The sequence below is a fragment of the Eleutherodactylus coqui genome, chromosome 5, assembly GCF_035609145.1.
Source record: "Eleutherodactylus coqui strain aEleCoq1 chromosome 5, aEleCoq1.hap1, whole genome shotgun sequence".
NCBI classification, from domain to species: Eukaryota; Metazoa; Chordata; class Amphibia; order Anura; family Eleutherodactylidae; genus Eleutherodactylus; species Eleutherodactylus coqui.
In genome coordinates this window covers 35,806,355-35,828,762 of record NC_089841.1, presented here as the reverse complement: position 1 = coordinate 35,828,762, position 22,408 = coordinate 35,806,355, and the positions used below count along the sequence as shown (strand labels likewise).

At 43.3% G+C, this 22,408-nt stretch overlaps 1 protein-coding gene across 1 annotated transcript in view; it reads left to right on the top strand.

The window, feature by feature from the left end:
• The window catches only part of LOC136629088 (zinc finger protein 585A-like), a 343,652-nt gene that overhangs the window by 77,362 nt on the left and 243,882 nt on the right, over positions 1 to 22,408 (top strand). Inside the window, exon 5 of the mRNA XM_066605206.1 lies at positions 7,005 to 7,069. Coding sequence (XP_066461303.1) covers positions 7,005 to 7,069 — 65 coding nt within the window. The remainder of the gene's footprint in view (positions 1 to 7,004; positions 7,070 to 22,408) is intronic.

Genomic DNA, 22,408 nt, shown 5'->3' with positions numbered 1-22,408 from the left:
GCCTGCTCACCTGCTCAGACAATGCTGTCTGCACACTGTCACCTTTAGTTATTTTTATTTGTAGCTCTTGAAGCTGCATCTCTACTTTATTTCTCTTGCATTCAGACTCCTGCAAAAGCACCTTTAGCTTATGGCTAAGCTCAGTACACTTGCTTTCCACAGCCTGTTTGACCTCTCCCAAGGTTTCTTTCATTCTTTCAACTTGCTCCAACTGTTGGGACACTTCCCTCATTGCTAGCACATGAGTCGGATTAAGGTCCAGGATCTGGGCTTCATATAATTCTATCTCTTCATCCCAGCTTGTCTGTAGCTGGGTTAGCACTTGCTCCTGATTAGCCTCTTGGGCTTCCTTGAAGTCCAGTATGCCTCTCAGGACCTTGGTTTGCTTCTCTGCTCGGTTTTTAGCAGCTTTCTCCATTTTCAGCTTTTCCTTGAGCTGATTTATCTGAACTTCCCATTCAATATTTCGCTTTTCTGACTGTGTCTTCAACTTTTTCAAGCCTTGTTCACACCTGTGATCAGCTTTAGTTTCAGTTAGAGTGCATTCAGATGACCGTATATCGGCCGCGTATTCACGCCGGCCGATATACGGCATCCCTCTCTGCATGGGGAGGAGGCTGGAAGAGCGGAGAGCAGTGCTTTGAGCTCCCATCTCTGCCTCCTCTCTACCCCTTCACTATTTTCAATTAGGAGAGGCGGAACTTAGCCCCACCCTGTCACGCCTCCTCTCATTGCAAATTGTGCAGAGGGGGTGGGAGCTCAGAGCACTGCTCCCGTCTCTTCCAGCTTCCTCCCCCTGCAGAGAGAGACGCCATATATCGGCCCGCATGATTACCCGGCCGATATACCGTCGTCTGAATGCGCCCTTACTCTTGTGAGGCGCTCTTTCTCCTTTTAGACTGTCTCACATTGTGCTGGAGGTGCTATCTTCTTTGTAGCCCTGACTGACTCCGTCAGTGCAGCCAACTGCTTCATTAGGAGTTGTCTTTTTTCCAGCTGCACCTGCATAGCCTTCACATGGGCTTTTTTTCTGCTGAGCAAATGTCTCCTGCTGCACCTGCACAGCCTCCACATGGGCTTTTTGCTGCTGAGCAAATGTCTCCTGCTGCACCTGCACAGCCTCCACATGGGCTTTTTGCTGCTGAGCAAATGTCTCCTGCTGCACCTGCACAGCCTCCACATGGGCTTTTTGCTGCTGAGCAAATGTCTCCTGCTGCACCTGCATAGCCTCCACATGGGCCTTTTGCTGCTGAGCAAATGTCTCCTGCTGCACCTGCATAGCCTCCACATGGGCCTTTTGCTGCTGAGCAAATGTCTCCTGCTGCACCTGCACAGCCTCCACATGGGCTTTTTGCTGCTGAGCAAATGTCTCCTGCTGCACCTGCACAGCCTCCACATGGGCTTTTTGCTGCTGAGCAAATGTCTCCTGCTGCACCTGCACAGCCTCCACATGGGCTTTTTGCTGCTGAGCAAATGTCTCCTGCTGCACCTGCACAGCCTGCTCATGGGCTTTTTGCTGCTGAGCAAATGTCTCCTGCTGCACCTGCATAGCCTCCACATGGGCCTTTTGCTGCTGAGCAAATGTCTCCTGCTGCACCTGCATAGCCTCCACATGGGCTTTTTGCTGCTGAGCAAATGTCTCCTGCTGCACCTGCATAGCCTCCACATGGGCTTTTTGCTGCTGAGCAAATGTCTCCTGCTGCACCTGCATAGCCTCCACATGGGCTTTTTGCTGCTGAGCAAATGTCTCCTGCTGCACCTGCATAGCCTCCACATGGGCTTTTTGCTGCTGAGCAAATGTCTCCTGCTGCACCTGCATAGCCTCCACATGGGCTTTTTGCTGCTGAGCAAATGTCTCCTGCTGCACCTGCATAGCCTCCACATGGGCTTTTTGCTGCTGAGCAACTGTCTCCTGCTGCACCTGCATAGCCTCCACATGGGCTTTTTGCTGCTGAGCAACTGTCTTGTGTTGCTGTACATTCATCTGTACTAGTTGCTTCCCCAACTCCTCCATACTTGCCGCGGTTGTTTGCATTTTAACTGCTGTTTAGAGCCAGGGCATTCACCGCTATATAAATTAATGCCAGCGCATCCTCCACCATATGTAGCAACCCAGAGGATCATTCGCTCACACCACAGCTAGACACCAATGGGTTAAACTCCAAATTCAGCTTGTTTCAGCACAGCTGTTCAGCAAATAAACTTAAATGTCCTTTTGTTTCATATAGTTCAATATACAGTCTGTCTTTCTCACCCACTCTCCAGGGCAGCTTCATCCAGTTGTCTTCAGTTTAATGTCTCACATAGCTTTTCTTTCTCAGGAATGCTTCACCCATTTTCCTGAGGTACACAGTCAGTCTCTTTGATGTCCAGGTCCCTCTCTGGACATCTCTATGGCTTCCAGCTCAGGTCTCTCTCCAGACCTCTTGCTCCCAGTCCAGGTCTCCCCCTGGATCTGTCTCAGGCTCTCACAGCCCAGATCCCTCTCACTGGACCTGTATTAGGCTTGCAGCCCACTTCACCACTGACTGTAGTAGGAATGAACAGCTATATCCTACTTCCTGACCACACCTGTAGGTGTTTTCCCTTGTCTCAGGTACCAGACAGCCTGTCTGTTGCCCCCTACAGGCCATTCTCAGTAGTGAACCTCTACATCAGTATATTAGTATATTGTAGACTAGCTTACCCGTCGCGCGTTGCTGCGAAGACAGACATACATACATTCGCTTTTATATATCTAAATAACAACCAATCACAGCGCAGCTTTCAAGTTACCTCAGCGGTATAATATATAGCAACCAATCACAGCGCAGCTTTCATGTTACCTCAGTGGTATAATATATAACAACCAATCGCAGCGCAGCTTTCATGTAACCTTAGTAGTATAAGTAGTAGCAACCAATCACAGCACAGCTTTCATGTTGCCTCAGCAGTATAATATATAGCAACCAATCACAGCACAGCTTTCATGTTACCTCAGCAGTATAAGAGATAGCAACCAATCACAGGACAGCTTTCATGTTACCTCAGCAGTATAAGAGATAGCAACCAATCACAGCACAGCTTTCATGTTACCTCAGCAGTTTAAGAAATAGCGACCAATCACAGCACAGCTTTCATTTTACCTCAGCATTCTCAATATCCAGCAATTGTCAAGCAAAACGTTCGGCAGATGCATCATTTTGTAGTTGAACATGCTTGCTCATAATGCCTTTTGCTTTCGTGCTTGAGATGGAAATCAAACGATCTTTGTCTGGGGGGCATAACTGTCAATAATGCTCGCACGCGCGCCACCTATCGTAGGATAGTTGTACTATGCCAGTAATCTTCCCAGGAGTGTACTCAACAACTTCCCAAAGTTTCATGGCTATTGGATGAATGGTGTAGTAATGCATAAAGGACAGACAGAAAGACAGACAGACAGACATACATTCATTTATATATATATATAGATGACATCAGGAAGTGAGAGAATTAGATTCCGTACTATGTAAAATGTGGACGCTAATTCTTTTGTGCTTAGAATTGAATAATCGAGTTGGGACCCATTAACTTTTCCTATTTATGACATAATCAATGCTCATGCAAAATTTCATGTTTCTATGACATCGGGAAGTGAGAAAATTAGATTCCGTACGTAAAATTTGGACGCTAATTCTTTGGCGCTTAGAATTGAATAATCGAGTTGGGACCTATTAGCTTTTCCTATTTATGACATAATCAATGCTCGTGCCAAATTTCAAGTTTCTGTGACATTGGGAAGTGATGGAATTAGATTCCGTGCGTAAAATTTGGACGCTAATTTTTTTGCGCTTAGAATTGAATAATCGAGTTGGGACCCATTAACTTTTCCTATTTATGACATAATCAATGCTCGTGGCAAATTTCAAGTTTCTATGACATTGGGAAGTGATGGAATTAGATTCCGTACGTAAAATCTGGACGCTAATTCTTTGGCGCTTAGAATTGAATAAACGAGTTGGCACCTATTAACTTTTCCTATTTATGACATAATCAATGCTCGCGCCAAATTTCAAGTTTCTATGATATTGGGAAGTGATGGAATTAGATTCCGTACGTAAAATTTGGACGCTAATTTTTTGGCGCTTAGAGTTGAATAATCGAGTTGGGACCCATTAGCTTTTCCTACTTATGACATAATCAATGCTCGTGCCAAATTTAAAGTTTCTATGACATTGGGAAGTGATGGAATTAGATTCCGTACGTAAAATTTGGACGCTAATTCTTTAGCGCTTAGAATTGAATAATTGAGTTGCGAGCCATTATCTTTTTTCTATTTATGAAATAATCAATGCTCATGTCAAATTTTATGTTTCTACAACATCGGGAAATGATAGAATTGGTGGCAATGATGGAAATCAAACGATCTACGTGGGGGGGGCATAACTGTCGACGCTCGCACGCGCGCCATTTATCATAGGATAGTTGTACTATGCCAATAATCTTCCCAAGAGTGTACTCAACAACTTCCCAAAGTTTCATGGCAAGCGGATGAATGGTGTAGTAGCGCATAAAGGACAAACAGACAGACACGCAGACAGACACACACGCATACATTCAATTTTATATATATAGATGTAGTGTGATCAGTATATTAGTGTAATGTGATCAGTATATTAGTGTAGTGTGATCAGTAAATTAGTGTAGGTATAATGTGATTAGTATATTAGTGTAGTGTGAAAATTATATTAGTATTGTTTGGTGGAGTGTGATCAGTATAATAATACAGTGTTGGTTTAGTGTGATTAGTATATTGGTGTAGTATGATCAGTATACAACGTGCGACAAGTCGGGAAGAGGCACGCTCTCTCTGTTCGAGTTCTGAGATATGGCTGAGGAGCCTTGTCACAGCGGTAATGAGTGCAGCACGCTCTTTGTAATCTTGTGCACTATTGAAGGTATACAACAGGATCTGGACGACTAGTGAAATTAGGTGATTGTTCCGCAGTGCCTGAATTAAAAGTGCTTGGTAGGAAAAGTAAACTAACACACGTATGTAGGTAAATGACAGGCACACCATTTACTTTCAGGCCCGTGTTTGTTTTATCTTAAGCAGCAGAAATTACATATACACTATTTAACACCTTATACATGGATAAACATACGTTGATGAGGCAGCATCTAAGCTAAGGAAGTGCTATAGAGAGAAAACTGAGGAGAAAATAGCCCTTATCAACTCCATTAACATTTTTGCCATTCCTGTCCATCTACACTGTCTCCTTCTGACTGAATTACTCACTGCCTCACACCATACTGCCCCTTGATTTCCATCTGCTAACATTGTTATAGATTTCTAACTGTGCAAAATAAAATAAAAGGAGCAAGAAACCCTCATCTTTTTTCCTCACTCTGGGGGCTTGGCACAGCATGGCTCTAACGAACTGATTTATGACCATGCACTGCCTAAACAACCTTAACTCTTTAGTTTCCTGTCTCCCTTTTCTTATTAAATGAAGTCATTCATAACTTTCTTTTGTTAAATGAACTGCTGCATTTCCAGTTTTAACATCCAATCAGATGGCTCGAAGTACCGTCGGGCAGGAAGAGAGAGTTTAGCTCTGCTAAACTCTCTCCCCCTTCCGTGCCCCTCTCTGCCCCTTGCCAGCATCCAGTAAGGGAAGGGGGCGGGCATGAGCTAATGTGTTAAACTCCCACCCCCTCTCTGCCTCTTGTGGCTGCTGGCAAGGAGAGGATGTGGGATCTTAAAAGAGCTAGTGTGCTAATTTGCCGCCCGCTCCCATTGCCAGCAGCTCTCATAGGCGTGTTCCAGCAGAAGATAGGTCCACACCTATTTTTTCTGGCCCAGCCTAAAAACAGCCATCCGGAATGTGCATCATATGTCCTATCTTTTCTAGCTGACTGTTTTTACGCATATATAGCAGGATAAATGGATGCATTAGAATCCAATGCGTCAGATGGCATCAGTTATAGTGACCCCCACAACGGCCCCAGTAGTACTAGTGGCCCCAGTAGTAATGTATTCACAACATTTACGCAGAATGTAAAGAGAAATCTCCTGCACCATCTTACGATTTTGTTTTTGCCTATGTAAATATGCAGTTATCACTATGTATTTATGTGCAGAGAAAAATCTGAAATCTGCCCGTAATACATGTACATCAGTCATGTTAATCCGCTGCGATTTACGTGACTGAATACGCTACACTTGTGTGAGCGACCCCTTATTCTCTCCAGTAAATGTATTCATTATTTTGGGTTTCTGTGGTTTTCATAATGATTCATCTTCTTTCCCTTTAGGTCCTACAATACAGGATCCTCTGTTGTTATCTTCTATAGAACAATTTCCCTGATTGACCCATCAAAGATGAAGAAGGACAGGAGTATATTAAATCTCACCCTGGAAATACTCTTGCAGCTTAATGGAGAGGTGAGAGATTCTGATGATGTCACATTACATCATTCTTATCTATGGTAATAACAGATGATGTCACTGGGAAGGTGATGGACTCTGAAAATGTCTGTAGTGATATTTATTACTGTCTCCTGATATGCAGCATTACACAGTAGTGAAGAAGACCTCTAGTGATGGCTGGCGGGCCGCTGTGTGTGATGGATGGGGAAGACCCCTGAGCCCAATCACGGGGCCCCCACCTCACCCCCTGATACATGAGGACATCAATATACAGAAGATTCTAGAACTCACGAACAAGATGATTGAGCTGCTGACTGGAGAGGTGACGCTGCAGGGAATGCTGGGACATTATACAGTAACAGCACTGGAGGCTTCTGGGAAATGACTGTATATTGTGTTGTCAGGTTCCTATAAGGTGTCGGGATGTTGCTGTCTATTTCTCCATGGAGGAGTGGGAGTATTTAGAAGGACACAGGGATCTATACAAGGAGGCCATGATGGAGACCCGCCAGCCGCTCCCATCACCAGGTAATAGACAGGACTAAATACACGGGGACTTTATTATCTGTATGTAAAGAATGACTTCAGTGTCTGTCTGTGTTTCCTCCAGTTCCATCCAGTAAGAGAAGCCCGCCAGAGAGATGTCCCCGTCCTCTTCTTCCACAGGACCACCAGGTAGATGGAGATGTCCCTCTGATCTGTAGAAGGCTGTGAAGCTCTTGTCTTCAGTTTTATTAGATGTCTTCTACTTGTGTGATGGGGCCGGTGGAGATGGCAGGATTACCGCTGACCAGAGACATTACATGTTGTCTGGCTCTTCTCCCAGTTTTTTGGCGGTGGAGACTGCTGGTGGGAATAAGGAGCCAACAGTTGCATTTATACCTATCTAATCCGGGGCGAAACTAAAGGCGCCCCTCCCCCACCATATCCCTTACCATACCTGAACCGCACTGTATACAGGGAAGAAGACTTTCACTCAAAGAGACCTGTGTTTAGAATAGAAGCGTAGGCACGGACACCGCCTCTCCGTTCCAGTTGTCACATGAGTGATCACAAGACGGATCTGCTGGGTCTAACTAGATCTAGCAAACACCCAATAGTGACACTGTTTGTTGTACATCAAAATGATTGTATCTGAAATGGACATCTTTTTGGATGCTTTAGGGTGAATGCCCACGGACTGATTTCTCCTGCATTTCCCACTGCGGAAATCCGTGCATGAATTCCGCAGCTATTAGGTTCTATTGAGCCTAATTGCTTTCTGCCTGCCAAGGCTCACTTGCGGATTTCTGCAGGGGGAAATAAATTGTGGCATGTTTTATTTGCTGTGGATTTATGTTGCGGGAGGGCTCCATTAATATAGCATATTAATAGAGACCACCGAAATCCACGATTACTTGCAGGCACTATTGCGTTTCTAATTGTGGTACTCCCGTGGCGTAAATCCGCGGGCATATCCCGCAACGGTCGTGGGCATGAGCCCTTAGATAGTTACCCAGGCTATAAAAATTGATGGCACCTGTGCCCATCAGCTGTAGTAAAGGCTACGGCACCCCTGGAAGTGCTGCATACTCTTCATTTACATATCAGTCCATGGCTCGCTTACTTGAATGGACAAGGCTGCAATACACAGAGCAGCCACTAGAAAACAGACGGTGTTGTGAGCACAAACCCGATTGCAGGACGATGTCTGCATTGAAGAAAAGGCCGCAAGGCGCACATGAGTGCCACTTCAAGCGGAAGTGCCAGAAGTCTGACGCTCCCCAATCCCCCCCCCCCCCTCCCCTCAATCAGATATCGATGACCCTGTAAGAATTATTATTAGAAAACTCTTTATCCTATTGTGACTGTTTTGTTGTTGCGGTTACTTTTCACATTATGAAGTAGAATAAATGACGGCTACAGCTTTATTTTCACAGGCAGGGGCTGTTGAGACGGGCAAATACCAGGAAGGAGCGAATGATCCTGATCCGGCCGAGTGGAAGGCTCAACTGCACTGTGCCCTTAAGAGGCGGGACTTCAAGCTCATTTATGATGGCACCAAAGAAGTTCCTATGAATCCTATAATAATCTATGAGGTCTGTGATATACCTGAGTCTCAGGGATCCATCATTCACCAAGGTGAGAATGGGACAGAGGTTACATATAGAGTAGACCATCTCCAAGTATTGTACGGTATTGGGTTGTTGTGCAGTGGTGCCAGATTATCGGACAACTAATATTCAGGTACTTCTATACAATCTGCCTCCATACTGATCCCTCTAGAAGACTGGAAAAGAGCAAACTAGCTTAGAGATGTTTACTGAGCATGAGCCATGCAGCCATACTGCATACATTCTACATCAGTATTTCCCCTTTGCTTTAACCCCCTAAGGACATGGCCTATTTTGGGCACAAGTACAATGGAAAGCCCCCAAAAATCATTGCCCTTTTTTTTTTGGGGGGGGGGGGGGGATTTTCATGTCCACTTTTCAAAAGCCATAACGTTTTTCATTTTTCCGTCGACATGGGCGTATGAGGGCTTGTTTTTTTGCGTGGCGAACTACAGTTTTTAATGGTACTGTGTTTGGGTGCATATAATGTATTGTAAGACTTTTAGTAATTTTTTTTTTGAGAGCAGGGAGAGAAAACACATCAATTCTGCGATTGGTTTTTTTTTTTTTTTTTATTACAATGTCAATCATACGTTTTGCACAATAAAAACCTTTTTTTGGAAATTACAATTATTTTTACATGGCTGCATTCAAAGTCTCATGACTTTTACATTTTTTTAGGGACGGAGCTGTGTGAGGGCTTGTTTTTTGCATGACGAGCTGTGGTTTTTAAGGGTACTATTTTGGAGTACATATGGCTTTCTGATCACTTTTATTGCGGTTTTTGGGAGGCAAAATGAAAAAAACTAAGCGTTTTTTAGGGGTTTTTTTAAACGTTTTTTTGCCCAGCAGGATAAAATGTGTATTCAATTTGTCCTGCTGGCGTCCTGTTACCATGGCAACCTGTCGGCCCTCCGCGATTCCATCACAGAGGGAGTGTGCTCCCTCTGTGAACCCTTTGCATGCCGCAATCTATATAGATCGCCGCAAGAAAAAGGTTAACAGCAGGAGTCACTGTCATTACACACCAACGCTGTTGTTGAGGGAGGCTGGCTCCCACTGCTGGATGACACAGGATCACTTCTGATCCTACAATATCCACAGGACATAGGTGTACGCCTTGTTGCGTTAAGTACCCCACAGCCAGGATGTGCACTTACTCCCTGTGGTGTTAGGGAGTTAAAAAGCTCTAAACTGTTAGACTACTAACAACCACTTGTCTGTTTGTATGCATGTGTGTGACTGAGTTTCATAGCTCGGCTACCTGGCGATTTCATAGCCCTACCCCTGGTGACATCGCCCCGCCCCTGACAACATCATAGCCCCACCCCGTGGTGCAATTATGGCAGGTCCTAATGCACTGAGAATACAACTAAGCCATTATTATGTCAGACACAACTCAGCAGTCCGAACAGGAGACACTGACCTACCATCACCACAGAGATCCGGCGGGCTGAAGGACCTGTGGTGACATCACGGCTGTCAGAGGAGTCATTCTGGAGTTTGGTAGTACTGTATACTGGATAAGCCAACAGAAACTACCAGGACCTGTGATGATGTCACCATCATGTGATCACCTGTGTGGGTGGAGTCAGGGATCACATGACCAGGGGCTCATCACTGTATTCCAGCAGCTGTGTGTGTCATGAGTGCAGTCAGCATAAATGTAGTAGAGCTGCGAGGGGCTGTTTGTCTAATGTGCTGTGCATATAATGTGTATAGTCAGCATGGATGTATGTCATGTAGCAGAGGTGTGTTTGCAACATGTGCATGTCATGTAGCAGAGCTGAGTTTGTAACATATGCATGTCATGTCTGTAAGGCGCATGTCATGTACGAAAGCTGTGTCTGTGACGAACATGTCATGTAGCACAGCTGAGTCTGTAACATGTGCATGTACTGTGGCACAGCTGTGTCTGTCATGCACATATAATGTAGCAGATCTGTGTTTGTACCATGCACATGTCATGTACCAAAGCTGTGTCTATCAGGCGCATGGCATGTACCAAAGCTGTGTCTATCAGGCGCATGGCATGTACCACATCTGTGTGTGTGACGTGCATGTAGCAAAGCTGTGTGGTGCATTGCGCCACCAGAAACACTGGTACTATAATTTCCTAATAACTACTAATACATCTATATACAGTATATAAAGCTGAAAGCCCTCACTGACTCACTCACTCACTGACTCGCCAAAAGTTCTCCAACTTCCTAATGTCGTAGAAACATGAAATTTGGCAGAAGCATAGATTATCTCCAAAATAGGAAAAGAAATTGGGTCCTAACTCGATTAGTCAATTCTATGCGCAAAAGAATTGGCATCGAAATTTTACGTACATAATCTAAATCTCTCACTTCCCAATGTCATAGAAACATGAAATTTGGCACAAGCATTGATTATGTCATAAATAGGAAAAGCTAATGGGTCCCAACTCGATTATTCAATTCTATGCGCAAAAGAATTAGCGTCCAAATTTTACGTACAGAATCTAATTTTCTCACTTTCCGGTGTCATAGAAACGTGAAATTTGGCACGAGCATTGATTATGTCATAAATAGGAAAAGCTAATGGGTCCCAACACGATTATTCAATTCTATGCGCAAAAGAATTAGCGTCCAAATTTTACGTGCGGAATGTAATTTTCTCACTTTCCGGTGTCATAGAAACGGGAAATTTGGCACGAGCATTGATTATGTCATAAATAGGAAAAGCGAATGGGTCCCAATGCGATTATTCAATTGTAGCGCAAAAGAATTGGCGTCGAAATTTTACGTGCGGAATCTTATTTTCTCACTTTCCGGTGTCATAGAAACAGGAAATTTGGCATGAGCATTGATTATGTCATAAATAGGAAAAGCTAATGGGTCCCAACTCGATTATTCAATTCTATGCGCAAAAGAATTAGCGTCCAAATTTTACGTGCGGAATGTAATTTTCTCACTTTCCGTTGTGTCATAGAAACGGGAAATTTGGCACGAGCATTGATTATGTCATAAATAGGAAAAGCTAATGGGTCCCAACTCCATTATTCAATTCTATGCGCAAAAGAATTAGCGTCCAAATTTTACGTGCGGAATGTAATTTTCTCACTTTCCGCTGTCATAGAAACGTGAAATTTGGCACAAGCATTGATTATGTCATAAATAGTAAAAGCTAATGGGTCCCAACTCCATTATTTAATTCTATGCGCAAAAGAATTCACTGGGTATATCCCTTAAAATATAACTTTTATTAATCAATAAATATAAAATGATTGGGCCTCACAAAAAACAGACAAACTGGAACTAACAAACACAGAGCAAGAATTTTAAACCCTGGAAAAGGACCAGAGAAAATACATGCAATTGACACCTCTATTACAATGCAGAAGTATCCTGCAACGTGAGACACTCTAATGCACTCTTTTTCAGTCACCATTGGGGATGGATGTCACCCAATAAAGATTAGAGGACCATATTAGGATGCGTCCTTCACAAAAAGATGAAAGGAGGATGATCGTTCCATCAAGGTAAGTGGTTTACGGGACACCTCCAATGGTGACGTACATTCGGGCTCCTATTGTGTCTCATCAACAAGGATCAGAATTATTAGAGGTGAAATGACAAGAGGCCACCAGGCCTATGTCTTCTTAGTACACAAACCCTCTTAAATAAGAGATAAAATCTGGTTCTTGACCAGGTAACTGCCCTATCTGGATAATAGCACCGGGCTAAAGATGCTGAAACAGTAGGACACCAGCAGCAGCCTATGATAGGTCCTTGTCCGTGATGAAAAAAGAACTGTATATAGTTTCGTTTAGAATGGACAAACCACAAGCAAAGCTTCTGCTGATGCCCCCCGAGAAAAAATACACAAGTGGCTGATAGATTATCAACCACAGGTTATCAATCAATGAAGAATCAAATTCTGCTAGAAATAACCAGAGAACCACCATTAAGGTACTGATGCGTTCTCCTGCAGAATATAGCTTCAATAACCATTCAGGACGAGATTCAGAAAAACCTTCTGAGAGAATTATTAATGCAGAAATGGTTCGTACTGGTTCAACGCGTTTCTGTCATACACAGACTCATCAGGAACCGTAATCTATGATGGTGTCATCAAACACGAAATTGTCCTTGGTAGTTATAACGTTTCTGTAATCTATGATACAAAGGTGCCATACACTGAAAATAATGCTGTTATCAGGCAATGAATATGAAACCCTGAACTTCCCTAAGTAGTTAAGTCCTCCTGGATGAGAAAAGGAGGAATTCGCTCCTCTAGATAAACCTAACCAGATTAAAACGGGACACTAAAATAGAAGATAACGCGTCCCATTAAACCCCTAAAAAAGGGGAGTTTTGGGATAGAAATGACAAACTGGGAACAATTTCCCTCCTGTCTACCATCAAGACAGGAGCTGCTGTTCTCACTCTTTTCTTCCAACTTTTTGCTCTGTCTCCTACCGGATTAGGGTTTACCTTTTTGTTAGAAGCTTTCTCCACATATTGTGGGGTTGCTGGTTTTCTGTGGATATTGTTCCCAGTTTGTCATTTCTATCCCAAAACTCCCCTTTTTTAGGGGTTTAATCAATTTTTGGGTTATTTGGGACGCGTTATCTTCTATTTTAGTGTCCCGTTTTAATCTGGTTAGGTTTATCTAGAGGAGCGAATTCCTCCTTTTCTCATCTAGGAGGACTTAACTACTTAGGGAAGTTCAGGGTTTCATATTCATTGCCTGATAACAGCATTATTTTCAGTGTATGGCACCTTTGTATCATAGATTAGAGAAACGTTATAACTACCAAGGACAATTTCGTGTTTGATGACACCATCATAGATTACGGTTCCTGATGAGTCTGTGTATGACAGAAACGCGTTGAACCAGTACGAACCATTTCTGCATTAATAATTCTCTCAGAAGGTTTTTCTGAATCTCGTCCTGAATGGTTATTGAAGCTATATTCTGCATGAGAACGCATCAGTACCTTAATGGTGGTTCTCTGGTTATTTCTAGCAGAATTTGATTCGTCATTGATTGATAACCTGTGGTTGATAATCTATCAGCCACTTGTGTATTTTTTCTCGGGGGGCATCAGCAGAAGCTTTGCTTGTGGTTTGTCCATTCTAAACGAAACTATATACAGTTCTTTTTTCATCACGGACAAGGACCTATCATAGGCTGCTGCTGGTGTCCTACTGTTTCAGCATCTTTAGCCCGGTGCTATTATCCAGATAGGGCAGTTACCTGGTCAAGAACCAGATTTTATCTCTTATTTAAGAGGGTTTGTGTACTAAGAAGACATAGGCCTGGTGGCCTCTTGTCATTTCACCTCTAATAATTTTGATCCTTGTTGATGAGACACAATAGGAGCCCGAATGTACGTCACCATTGGAGGTGTCCCGTAAACCACTTACCTTGATGGAACGATCATCCTCCTTTCATCTTTTTGTGAAGGACGCATCCTAATATGGTCCTCTAATCTTTATTGGGTGACATCCATCCCCAATGGTGACTGAAAAAGAGTGCATTAGAGTGTCTCACGTTGCAGGATACTTCTGCATTGTAATAGAGGTGTCAATTGCATGTATTTTCTCTGGTCCTTTTCCAGGGTTTAAAATTCTTGCTCTGTGTTTGTTAGTTCCAGTTTGTCTGTTTTTTGTGAGGCCCAATCATTTTATATTTATTGATTAATAAAAGTTATATTTTAAGGGATATACCCAGTGAATATTTTGAGAAAGCCTTTCTTCTATATCCCTCTGCCTCTGTGAATTATATGCGCAAAAGAATTAGCGTCCAAATTTTACGTGCGGAATGTAATTTTCTCACTTTCCGGTGTCATAGAAACGGGAAATTTGGCACGAGCATTGATTATGTCATAAATAGGAAAAGCTAATGGGTCCCAACTCCATTATTCAATTCTATGCGCAAAAGAATTAGCGTCCAAATTTTACATGTGGAATGTAATTTTCTCACTTTCCGGTGTCATAGAAACGGGAAATTTGGCACGAGCATTGATTATGTCATAAATAGGAAAAGCTAATGGGTCCCAACTCCATTATTCAATTCTATGCGCAAAAGAATTAGCGTCCAAATTTTACGTGCGGAATGTAATTTTCTCACTTTTCGGTGTCATAGAAACGGGAAATTTGGCACAAGCATTGATTATGTCATAAATAGGAAAAGCTAATGGGTCCCAGCTCCATTATTCAATTCTAAGCGCAAAAGAATTAGTGTCCAAATTTTATGTACGTAATCTAATTCTCTCACTTCCTGATGTCATTTTATATAAAGGAAACGTCGCATGGTTACCTCCACGTGGTGTTTCCTGGGTAACGCAGAGAACTATGCAAAATGGTGAACATATGTTTTTCCTCAGTATCTCTAAAGTAACCACGACTTCATAAGATTTTCCGTGTGAACCCCAGATAAACACCAGTACTAAATTAACTCGGGCGAAGCCGGGTATATCAGCTAGTTCTATATAAATAAAAGATAAATTACACCTTTTACTGTCAGTATTGGAGAAAGGATGCTGCAATTGCTCATAGTTGCAATTTGTTTGCATGTGGTACAAGATGGTAAAGCTGGTTATATACTTGAGATTTTCAAGGTCAGAAAAGATGATTTAGACTATTTTCAGAGCCTTCTTGTTGGACGAAGGAGTATGGCCGATATCGGCGGAACAGTTGGTCTGTCCTGTTTGGATTTTTTTGGCCATTGGGTGCAGTCGGTGAAAAGTTGCTCATACCAAACAGATCTGTGTCCCATAAATACACGAGCAGATTACAGATCAAGGAAGGGATCCAGTGGTGATTTGTAGGTGTAACGCATGGTCTGTCCAAAATTTCAACCTTCACAGACCATCTATGAGACAAGCCAATCGGAAAAAGCATTCACAAATCTCTACTGTATGGCGGCCAGCTTTATACAAGGGGAAAAAAACAAAAGCTGCCAAATGTTGGGTAAAACAGGATGGAGCTACTAGATGTATACGGGTCTACATGGTGCAGGAGGTTGGATAGTGCATATTTAGCCTTGTTCAGAATTAAAAATGTCTCATGTTTGTTCTGCTGTACAACAGGTATAACTGGGTCCTCACCCTGCAATGATGATGGTGATGAAGAGGAAGATATTAAACCATCTCAGCTTCATGTTCCAATCCAAGAGCCATGCAATGGAGTAACGATCAATGGTAAGCATTCACCATTTTTTCACCTCCCTAAGAGTCATCATAGGCTTTGTCTTGAAGATCCCTTAGGCCAGTAATTAAATGTCTCCACTTATAGGAAACCCATAACGCCATTCCTCACCTAGGGGGCAGGTAAATAATTCTATAATGCTTGGTGTAAGGGCGGGTAAATCCTTGTGTAATTCTTGTTGTAAGGGCTGGTCAAGCCTCATATAATTCTTGTCCAGTCTTGTAATTTGGCTCCAATATTCTTACTGCATCTTTGAGAAGGTTGATATCTGTTTGCCTTTCTTATTGTAAAAGTGACAGGTTTTGTTGTTGTGTTCTGGGGAGCCCCCTGATCACGGCTCAAGGAACTTCAGGGCTCCTGAGAACCCTAGCTCTCTTGGGACATCACAGGTATTTCTGTAGGACAAATATCATTTGTGTTGGCGCAATACCTGTTAGTGCAATACCTGCTTCAGGTATATATATTGGTGTTTCAAAATTTGAATCGGGTGAAGTCCTTCAAGGAACTAAGACATGTCAGACTCAAATTGGTGTAATCAAGTTAGTTTCTCTTTACTCTACATCGAAGCAGACTTATAGAAGCAAGAAAAAAAACAAACAAATGAGGGAGCGTCCGACATGTGCAGTAAGTGATTGCAGCATATATCTTAAACATATACATATATGGTATGGTTCTTGTCTTGGAGAGAGTCATCTGGTCATCTGTATCCAGGCAGAGTTTTTTTCCAAGTTGCATATTTATTAACGATCAGCGGTCATCTTCATTAGTCTGGAAATAGCATCTATGCCTCATAGCACCTGTGATCTCTGTTTGGCTATGTCTGTTGCTGTTGTTACGTGTCGAGCGTTTTCCTGTTAAATGAGGAAGCTGTCTGTAAGAGAAAATCTCTGTGTAAGCAGAAATAGATAGACACATCTTGACAATGCTTTATTTATGGAAAATTACAAGTCTTAGAATTATTCCGACTGAAGTATACAAAATGGCCATCAACACAAAATTAATCAGGATACATGCTCTCACAATTCCCCCCTTTTGTGACCACTTTTTCACTACGGGTCTTATTCAATATTGATACTGTGTGCTATATGTGGGTGGGCCTGTCTCTGGAACTAGTAATTCCCTAATCTAGGTCCTTTGCCATAGGCTTTCCCTTGAAGGTAGGGATGCCTACTGCTTGTACCTAACCTGAGCTCTTTTTAATGACCCTTAGTCATCTTGGAGAGTAGATCAGCGTGTTGTAGTGTGACACTTTTATTTTGTCCCATGCTCGTAGGTAGGATTACGGTATGGAGAAGGGTTCTTGTATAATGGACAAGCAACCTTTGTGAGCTTCTATGTTCCTCTTGCTATACTTACTCCTATAACACAGATGGGTCAGATTCTGCATGCATGAGCCCGCAGCCGGAATCCGACCATGTCCACAGCCGGCATCCATGTGTACCTGTGTTCATCAGTATTGCAAATGGCTGCGGCAAGCCACTATTAAACATCCGCAGGTGATGATATGGGTACTAGCAGCCAAACCGCAATGTCAATTGTGGATGGGCCGCGGATTGTATGGCTTCCGTTGACTTCAATGGAAGCCGTGCATGCGGAAACTGCACAAGAATAGAGAATGCTGCGATTTTATTTCCGCGAGCAGAAATCGCTGTCCACTCCTTGTTTATGGATGCGGAATACTACAGATCGTCTGCGCGGGTGATGATCATGGATTCCGCAATCCAAATCTGGTCGTGAGACTGGCCTAAACCTAATTGAGCTTGAATTGCATTAGTTTGATTTACCAGCTGCAATAGTGTGAAAATCAAATCATCTAGAAAGTCTGCAGTTTCTACTAGTTTATCCCTCATTTATAATAAAAATAGGCAAATAAACCATCCTGTTAGCCATCCCATAGACATCACATGAGGCTTACTATTTGGCTTCGGCCAATTATCTGCATCAACTAGGAGTCACTGAGCCACGCTCCAACGGTTATTGGGGCAGTGCTGCTCTGGTGTTTTCATGGAACCACAGGGGTACCAAGACTTTTATTAGACATGACCTGATCTCCTCCAGGGGACTTTCTAACGTCCCTAACTATTTGCGTTCAGTCTTCCCCGCGGACAATACGCTCTCCTTAAATGTACATCAGCATGAAAAACTGAATGCATACGCAGCCAAACGCAATTTGCTTCCGCGATCACATGCGGGTCTTCTGCTGTGGATATTCACTCACAGAATCCATCCCGTTTGTGTGAGCCTGACCTAACTTGAGGAGAAGAAGACAAAAGAAGACAAAAAGGAAAAACAGATAACGGAAGTAAATCACCAATAAAGGCAGTCGTGGCTGTGATACTCTGAAGCGACAATATGAGTGAGATTACTATCAGGTCCCAATGAAAATAAGAGAAATGAGTGACAACTTGAAGAACATACATGAAGTGAGGATCATGGGGAGAGGCTGCGTCTTCTACCGTTTTCCCAGCCTACAATCTCCCCAAAGCGGTATATCTGTGACACTTTTTCTGTCCATCGGGATAGAGATGGCGGGTCAGTTGTGCCCCACATTAGGGGGATTGGGAGCTGGCAGCAGAGATCAGGTTAGTCGGGAAAAAAATGAATCGTATAATAAGACAACTATAGTCCCACCAAAAGTGTCAGTCCCATACATCAACCGATACAACCAACCCAAAAATAAATGTCCGAGTCAGGACTGTAGGAATCTATCATTAAACAATTGTTTATTGAGAATTACAAATATCATAAAAGCATTTAAAAAACAGGGCATAAAGGAAATGCAGCATCAATACAAGGGAAATCCATCACCTCAGGTCACACATATAAGAAGTTCGCAAACCGAAAATCATGCTTATTATAGATGAGCGAGTATACTTGCTAAAGGCAATTGCTCGAGCGAACATTGCCTTTAGCGAGTATCTCCCCGCTCGAGACTGAAAGTTCGGGTGCCGGCAGCGGGCACGGAGCTGCGGTGAAGAGCGGGGCGGAACAGAGGGGAGATCTCTCTCTCTCCCTCTCTCCCCCCCCCCCCTTGCTCCCTCCTGCTGACAGCCGCTACTCACCGCTCCCCCGCCGGCACCTGAACCTGCAGTCTCCAGCGGGGGAGATACTCGCTAAAGGCAATGCTCGCTCAAGCAATTGCCTTTAGCGAGTATACTCGCTCATCTCTAATGCTTATAGAAACCTACAATAGGCTCAACCAATCTCAATGTCATGCATATAATATAGTGTTACCACGTAACCCAGGATCTGGAAATCCCTGTGCCCTGATATGCACATTTCGCCCTTAGCTTCGTCCAGGAACTACCTTCTCAGACAAAGAGTTCCACAGTCTCACTGCTCTTACAGTAAAGAACCCCCTTCTGTGTTGGTGATGAAGCCTGCTTTCTTCTAGACGTAGTGGATGCCCTCTTATTTCCGACGCAGTCCTGGGTATAAACAGATCCTGGGAGAGATCCTTGTATTGTCCCCTCATGTATTTATACTTAGTTATTTGGTCGCCCCCTTAACTGTCTTTTTCCAGGGTAAATAATCCCAATTTTGATAGCCTCTCTGGGTATTCCAGTCATCTTGTTTCATTTATTAGTTTAGTTGCCCTTCTTTGAACCCCCTGAAACACTGCTACATCTTTCCTGAGCACCGGTGACCAGAACTGTGCACAGTATTCCATGTGAGGCCTGACTAGTGCCTTATATAATGGAAGGATAATGTTCTCGTCCTTCGCCCCTATACCTCTTTTAATGAACCCCAAGTTTTTTTTAGCTTTTGCAGCAGCTGACTGGCATTGATTGCTCCAGTTAAATCTACAGTCCACTAGTGCTCCCAGTTCTTTTTCCATATCCCTTTTCCCTAGCAGTACCCCATTTAGTATATATTGGTGACATCCGTTTCTCCTGCCCATGTGCATAACCTTACATTCATCAACATTGAACTTCATTTGCCAATTTTCTGCCCAAGCTAAGGTCTATGTGTCATTGGCTGAGCGCTCAGCCAATAGTTAAGCAGTAGCTGCTATTGGCTGAGCCCTCAGCCAATCTACACAGCCCTTTCAGGAGGCGGGGATTTTTAAATCCCCACCTGCTGAAAGAGCTTAATAGCAGTGGAGGGGAGCCACCAGGAGGACGCATTTGAGCGCCGGAGAGGTGAGTAAAATTATTATTTTTTTTTTTAAACACTTTTTGCTGATTATCGTGGAAGGGCTTATATTTCAAGCCCTTCCCTGATAATCATTCCGCGGGGCTTGACAAAGCAGTGCTTTCAATGGGATCGGCAGCAGTGCTGATCCCATTGAAAGCAATGGGATAGAATGCCGGGGACTTCTGCCACAGCTGTCACAGCTGTGACAGCTGTGGCAGGGGATTCCTTCATCCCCGCTGTGGCAGAAGTCCGCGGCATTCTCGCTATGTTTTCAATGGCAGCTCTGCTGCCGCTGGCCCCATTGACACCACTAGCTATATGCCGGTTCTATACCGGCGTCTTTCTTGCGCTGCAAGGCAAGAGTTTTCTCGTGCTCTCACAGCGCAAGAAAGAAAAAATCGCAAGTGAGCGTCCACCCTTAGGCAGGTGATATTTAGTGAAGGGTTCACCTTCTTCCCCTGCATCTCGTGTGACATTTCTTTTTTCTTTGTAAATACACTTGAGAAAAAACTATTTAGTAGATTTGCCTTCCCCCCCCCATCATCTTCTATGATTTCTCCTGCATTATTTGTTAAAGGGCCAGTGCAAATCCTTTTACTGTTTATATAATTGAAAAGTAGTCAATCAGTCTTTCTGCCTCCTCCTTGGCAGTTTAGATCTTTTCCCTACATATTTAGTTTTTTTTCCCTGTATGTTTTTAGCGCTTCTTACTGCTTTCTTATTTTAATAATTTAAACGCTTTCTTTTTTCACTTATCGCCCCCCCCCCCCCTTACAGACCTGTCGAGCCTCATTGGTTTCCTTCGAGTAGTGTTTCCATCACAAGTACAAATACGGTAGGGGAAAGCAGGCAACCATGTCTGGTTCCGTTTTTGATCATGAAGAGTTTTGGTAAGGTTTCGTTGATTGCACTCTGCTGGAAGGTTGTGAATATAAGGAAATGATGGCTGAGATTAGTTGTGTTGAGACCCGAATTTATACAGGGAGTTTCTCATGTAGTTCAAGGAAACTCGATCGAAGGCTTTTTTTTAGCTTCCGTGCTTAAAAGAAGAAGAGGGATCCTGTTGAGACTGGCGTAGTGTATTGTGTGTTATACAAGAAGTGTTAGACTTCCCTTCTCTATTTGGAACAAACACCACTTGGTCAGGATGTTTCAGTTTAGGGAGAAAGGATGAGGTCCTACGAGCGATAAGTTTTGCACAAAGTTTAAGGTTTAGAGAATTATTTGTTAAATTACATAAGGCCTTGTAGTAGGTTTGGAATCCGTTGGCAGTATCTGGGCTCGCTGTCACTGAGGTGCCGGTCGGGGTTGTACTTTGTGGATGAATGTCTTCTCTCTGGTTTTGATCAGTCTAGTCATGGCTTTAGAGCCCTTGTCTCCATGTACATATAGTTTGTATATTTTAGCTGCCTTCACATTCAGTAGGTTCCTTAATCTGCTTCTGTTAAGGCCAGGTAGTAAGTCAGGGTTTGTGGATCCTCTTATACGATATACGAGGGGGTGCTAATAAGTCTTTGGTTTTACCCAGAAAGAAACGAGATAGGAAAGATGAAACTTTACATTTATTCCACATACTCTCCACTGATGTCACCACTCTTCTTACATCGGTATTCCAAGTTCTGTAAGCCTTGCAAAAAGAAGGATTTCAGTTGTGCCTCAAACCAGTCATCCGTACAGCCATGGCATCAGAAATGGTGTGAAATTTGGTACCCTTGAAGTGTTTCTTCAGGTTTGGAAACAGATGATAGTCGGAGGGAGCTAGATCTGGTGAATAAGGTGGGTGGTCAACCAGCTGGAAGCCTAGCTCCACCAGTTTTGCCGTGGTCGCTTGTGCAGTGTGATCGGAGGCGTTGTCTTACAGTAGCACGATTCCTTTGGACAGCTTGCCGTGCCTTTTGGCCTTCAGAGCTGCCTTCAATTGGTCCAAAATTTAATGTAATACCTTGCATTGATGTTGGAACCGTTTTCAAGGTAGTCTGCTAGCAGCATGCCCTCCTTATCCCAGAACACAGACGCCATCACATTAGTGGCTGGTTTTTGCACCCTGAACGTCTTTGGGCGAGGAGAACCATTGTGCCTCCACTCTTTTGACTGCTCCTTGGTTTCAGGGTCATACAAATAAATCCAGGTCTCATGCATTGTCGTGGATTTCCTTTTGCGTCCAACGACTTACTCAATTAGGAATATTTACACCCTTCCAGATTAATTATGAATTGATTATGCGCATAAGAAGATTTCACACTGACACAGGTTCAGCATGTATAAGCTTCCTCAATTCTGCTTTATTGTTGGGCGAGCAGCCTCTTTTTAAAGAGTTTAACATATCTGCCCATCTGGGAAGGTCAAAGATTACATAGATACAACGTATTGTTTAATTATTGGATAAGTATCTTGAAATTCTTCCATCCTCCGGTCATCTGCTATTGGCCATCATGTGGTAGCAGGACGAGATGAGTGGGTTGTCTTGGACCCACGTGTGGTTCCTCCGATATGATTGGATATTACAGCTTGAACTATTAATTGCATACATTTCCCGTGTTATTTGCATAAGTTTCCAGTAAAACTGCTTGGGTTACTATTGCGGTAGCTGCTTCAGACTG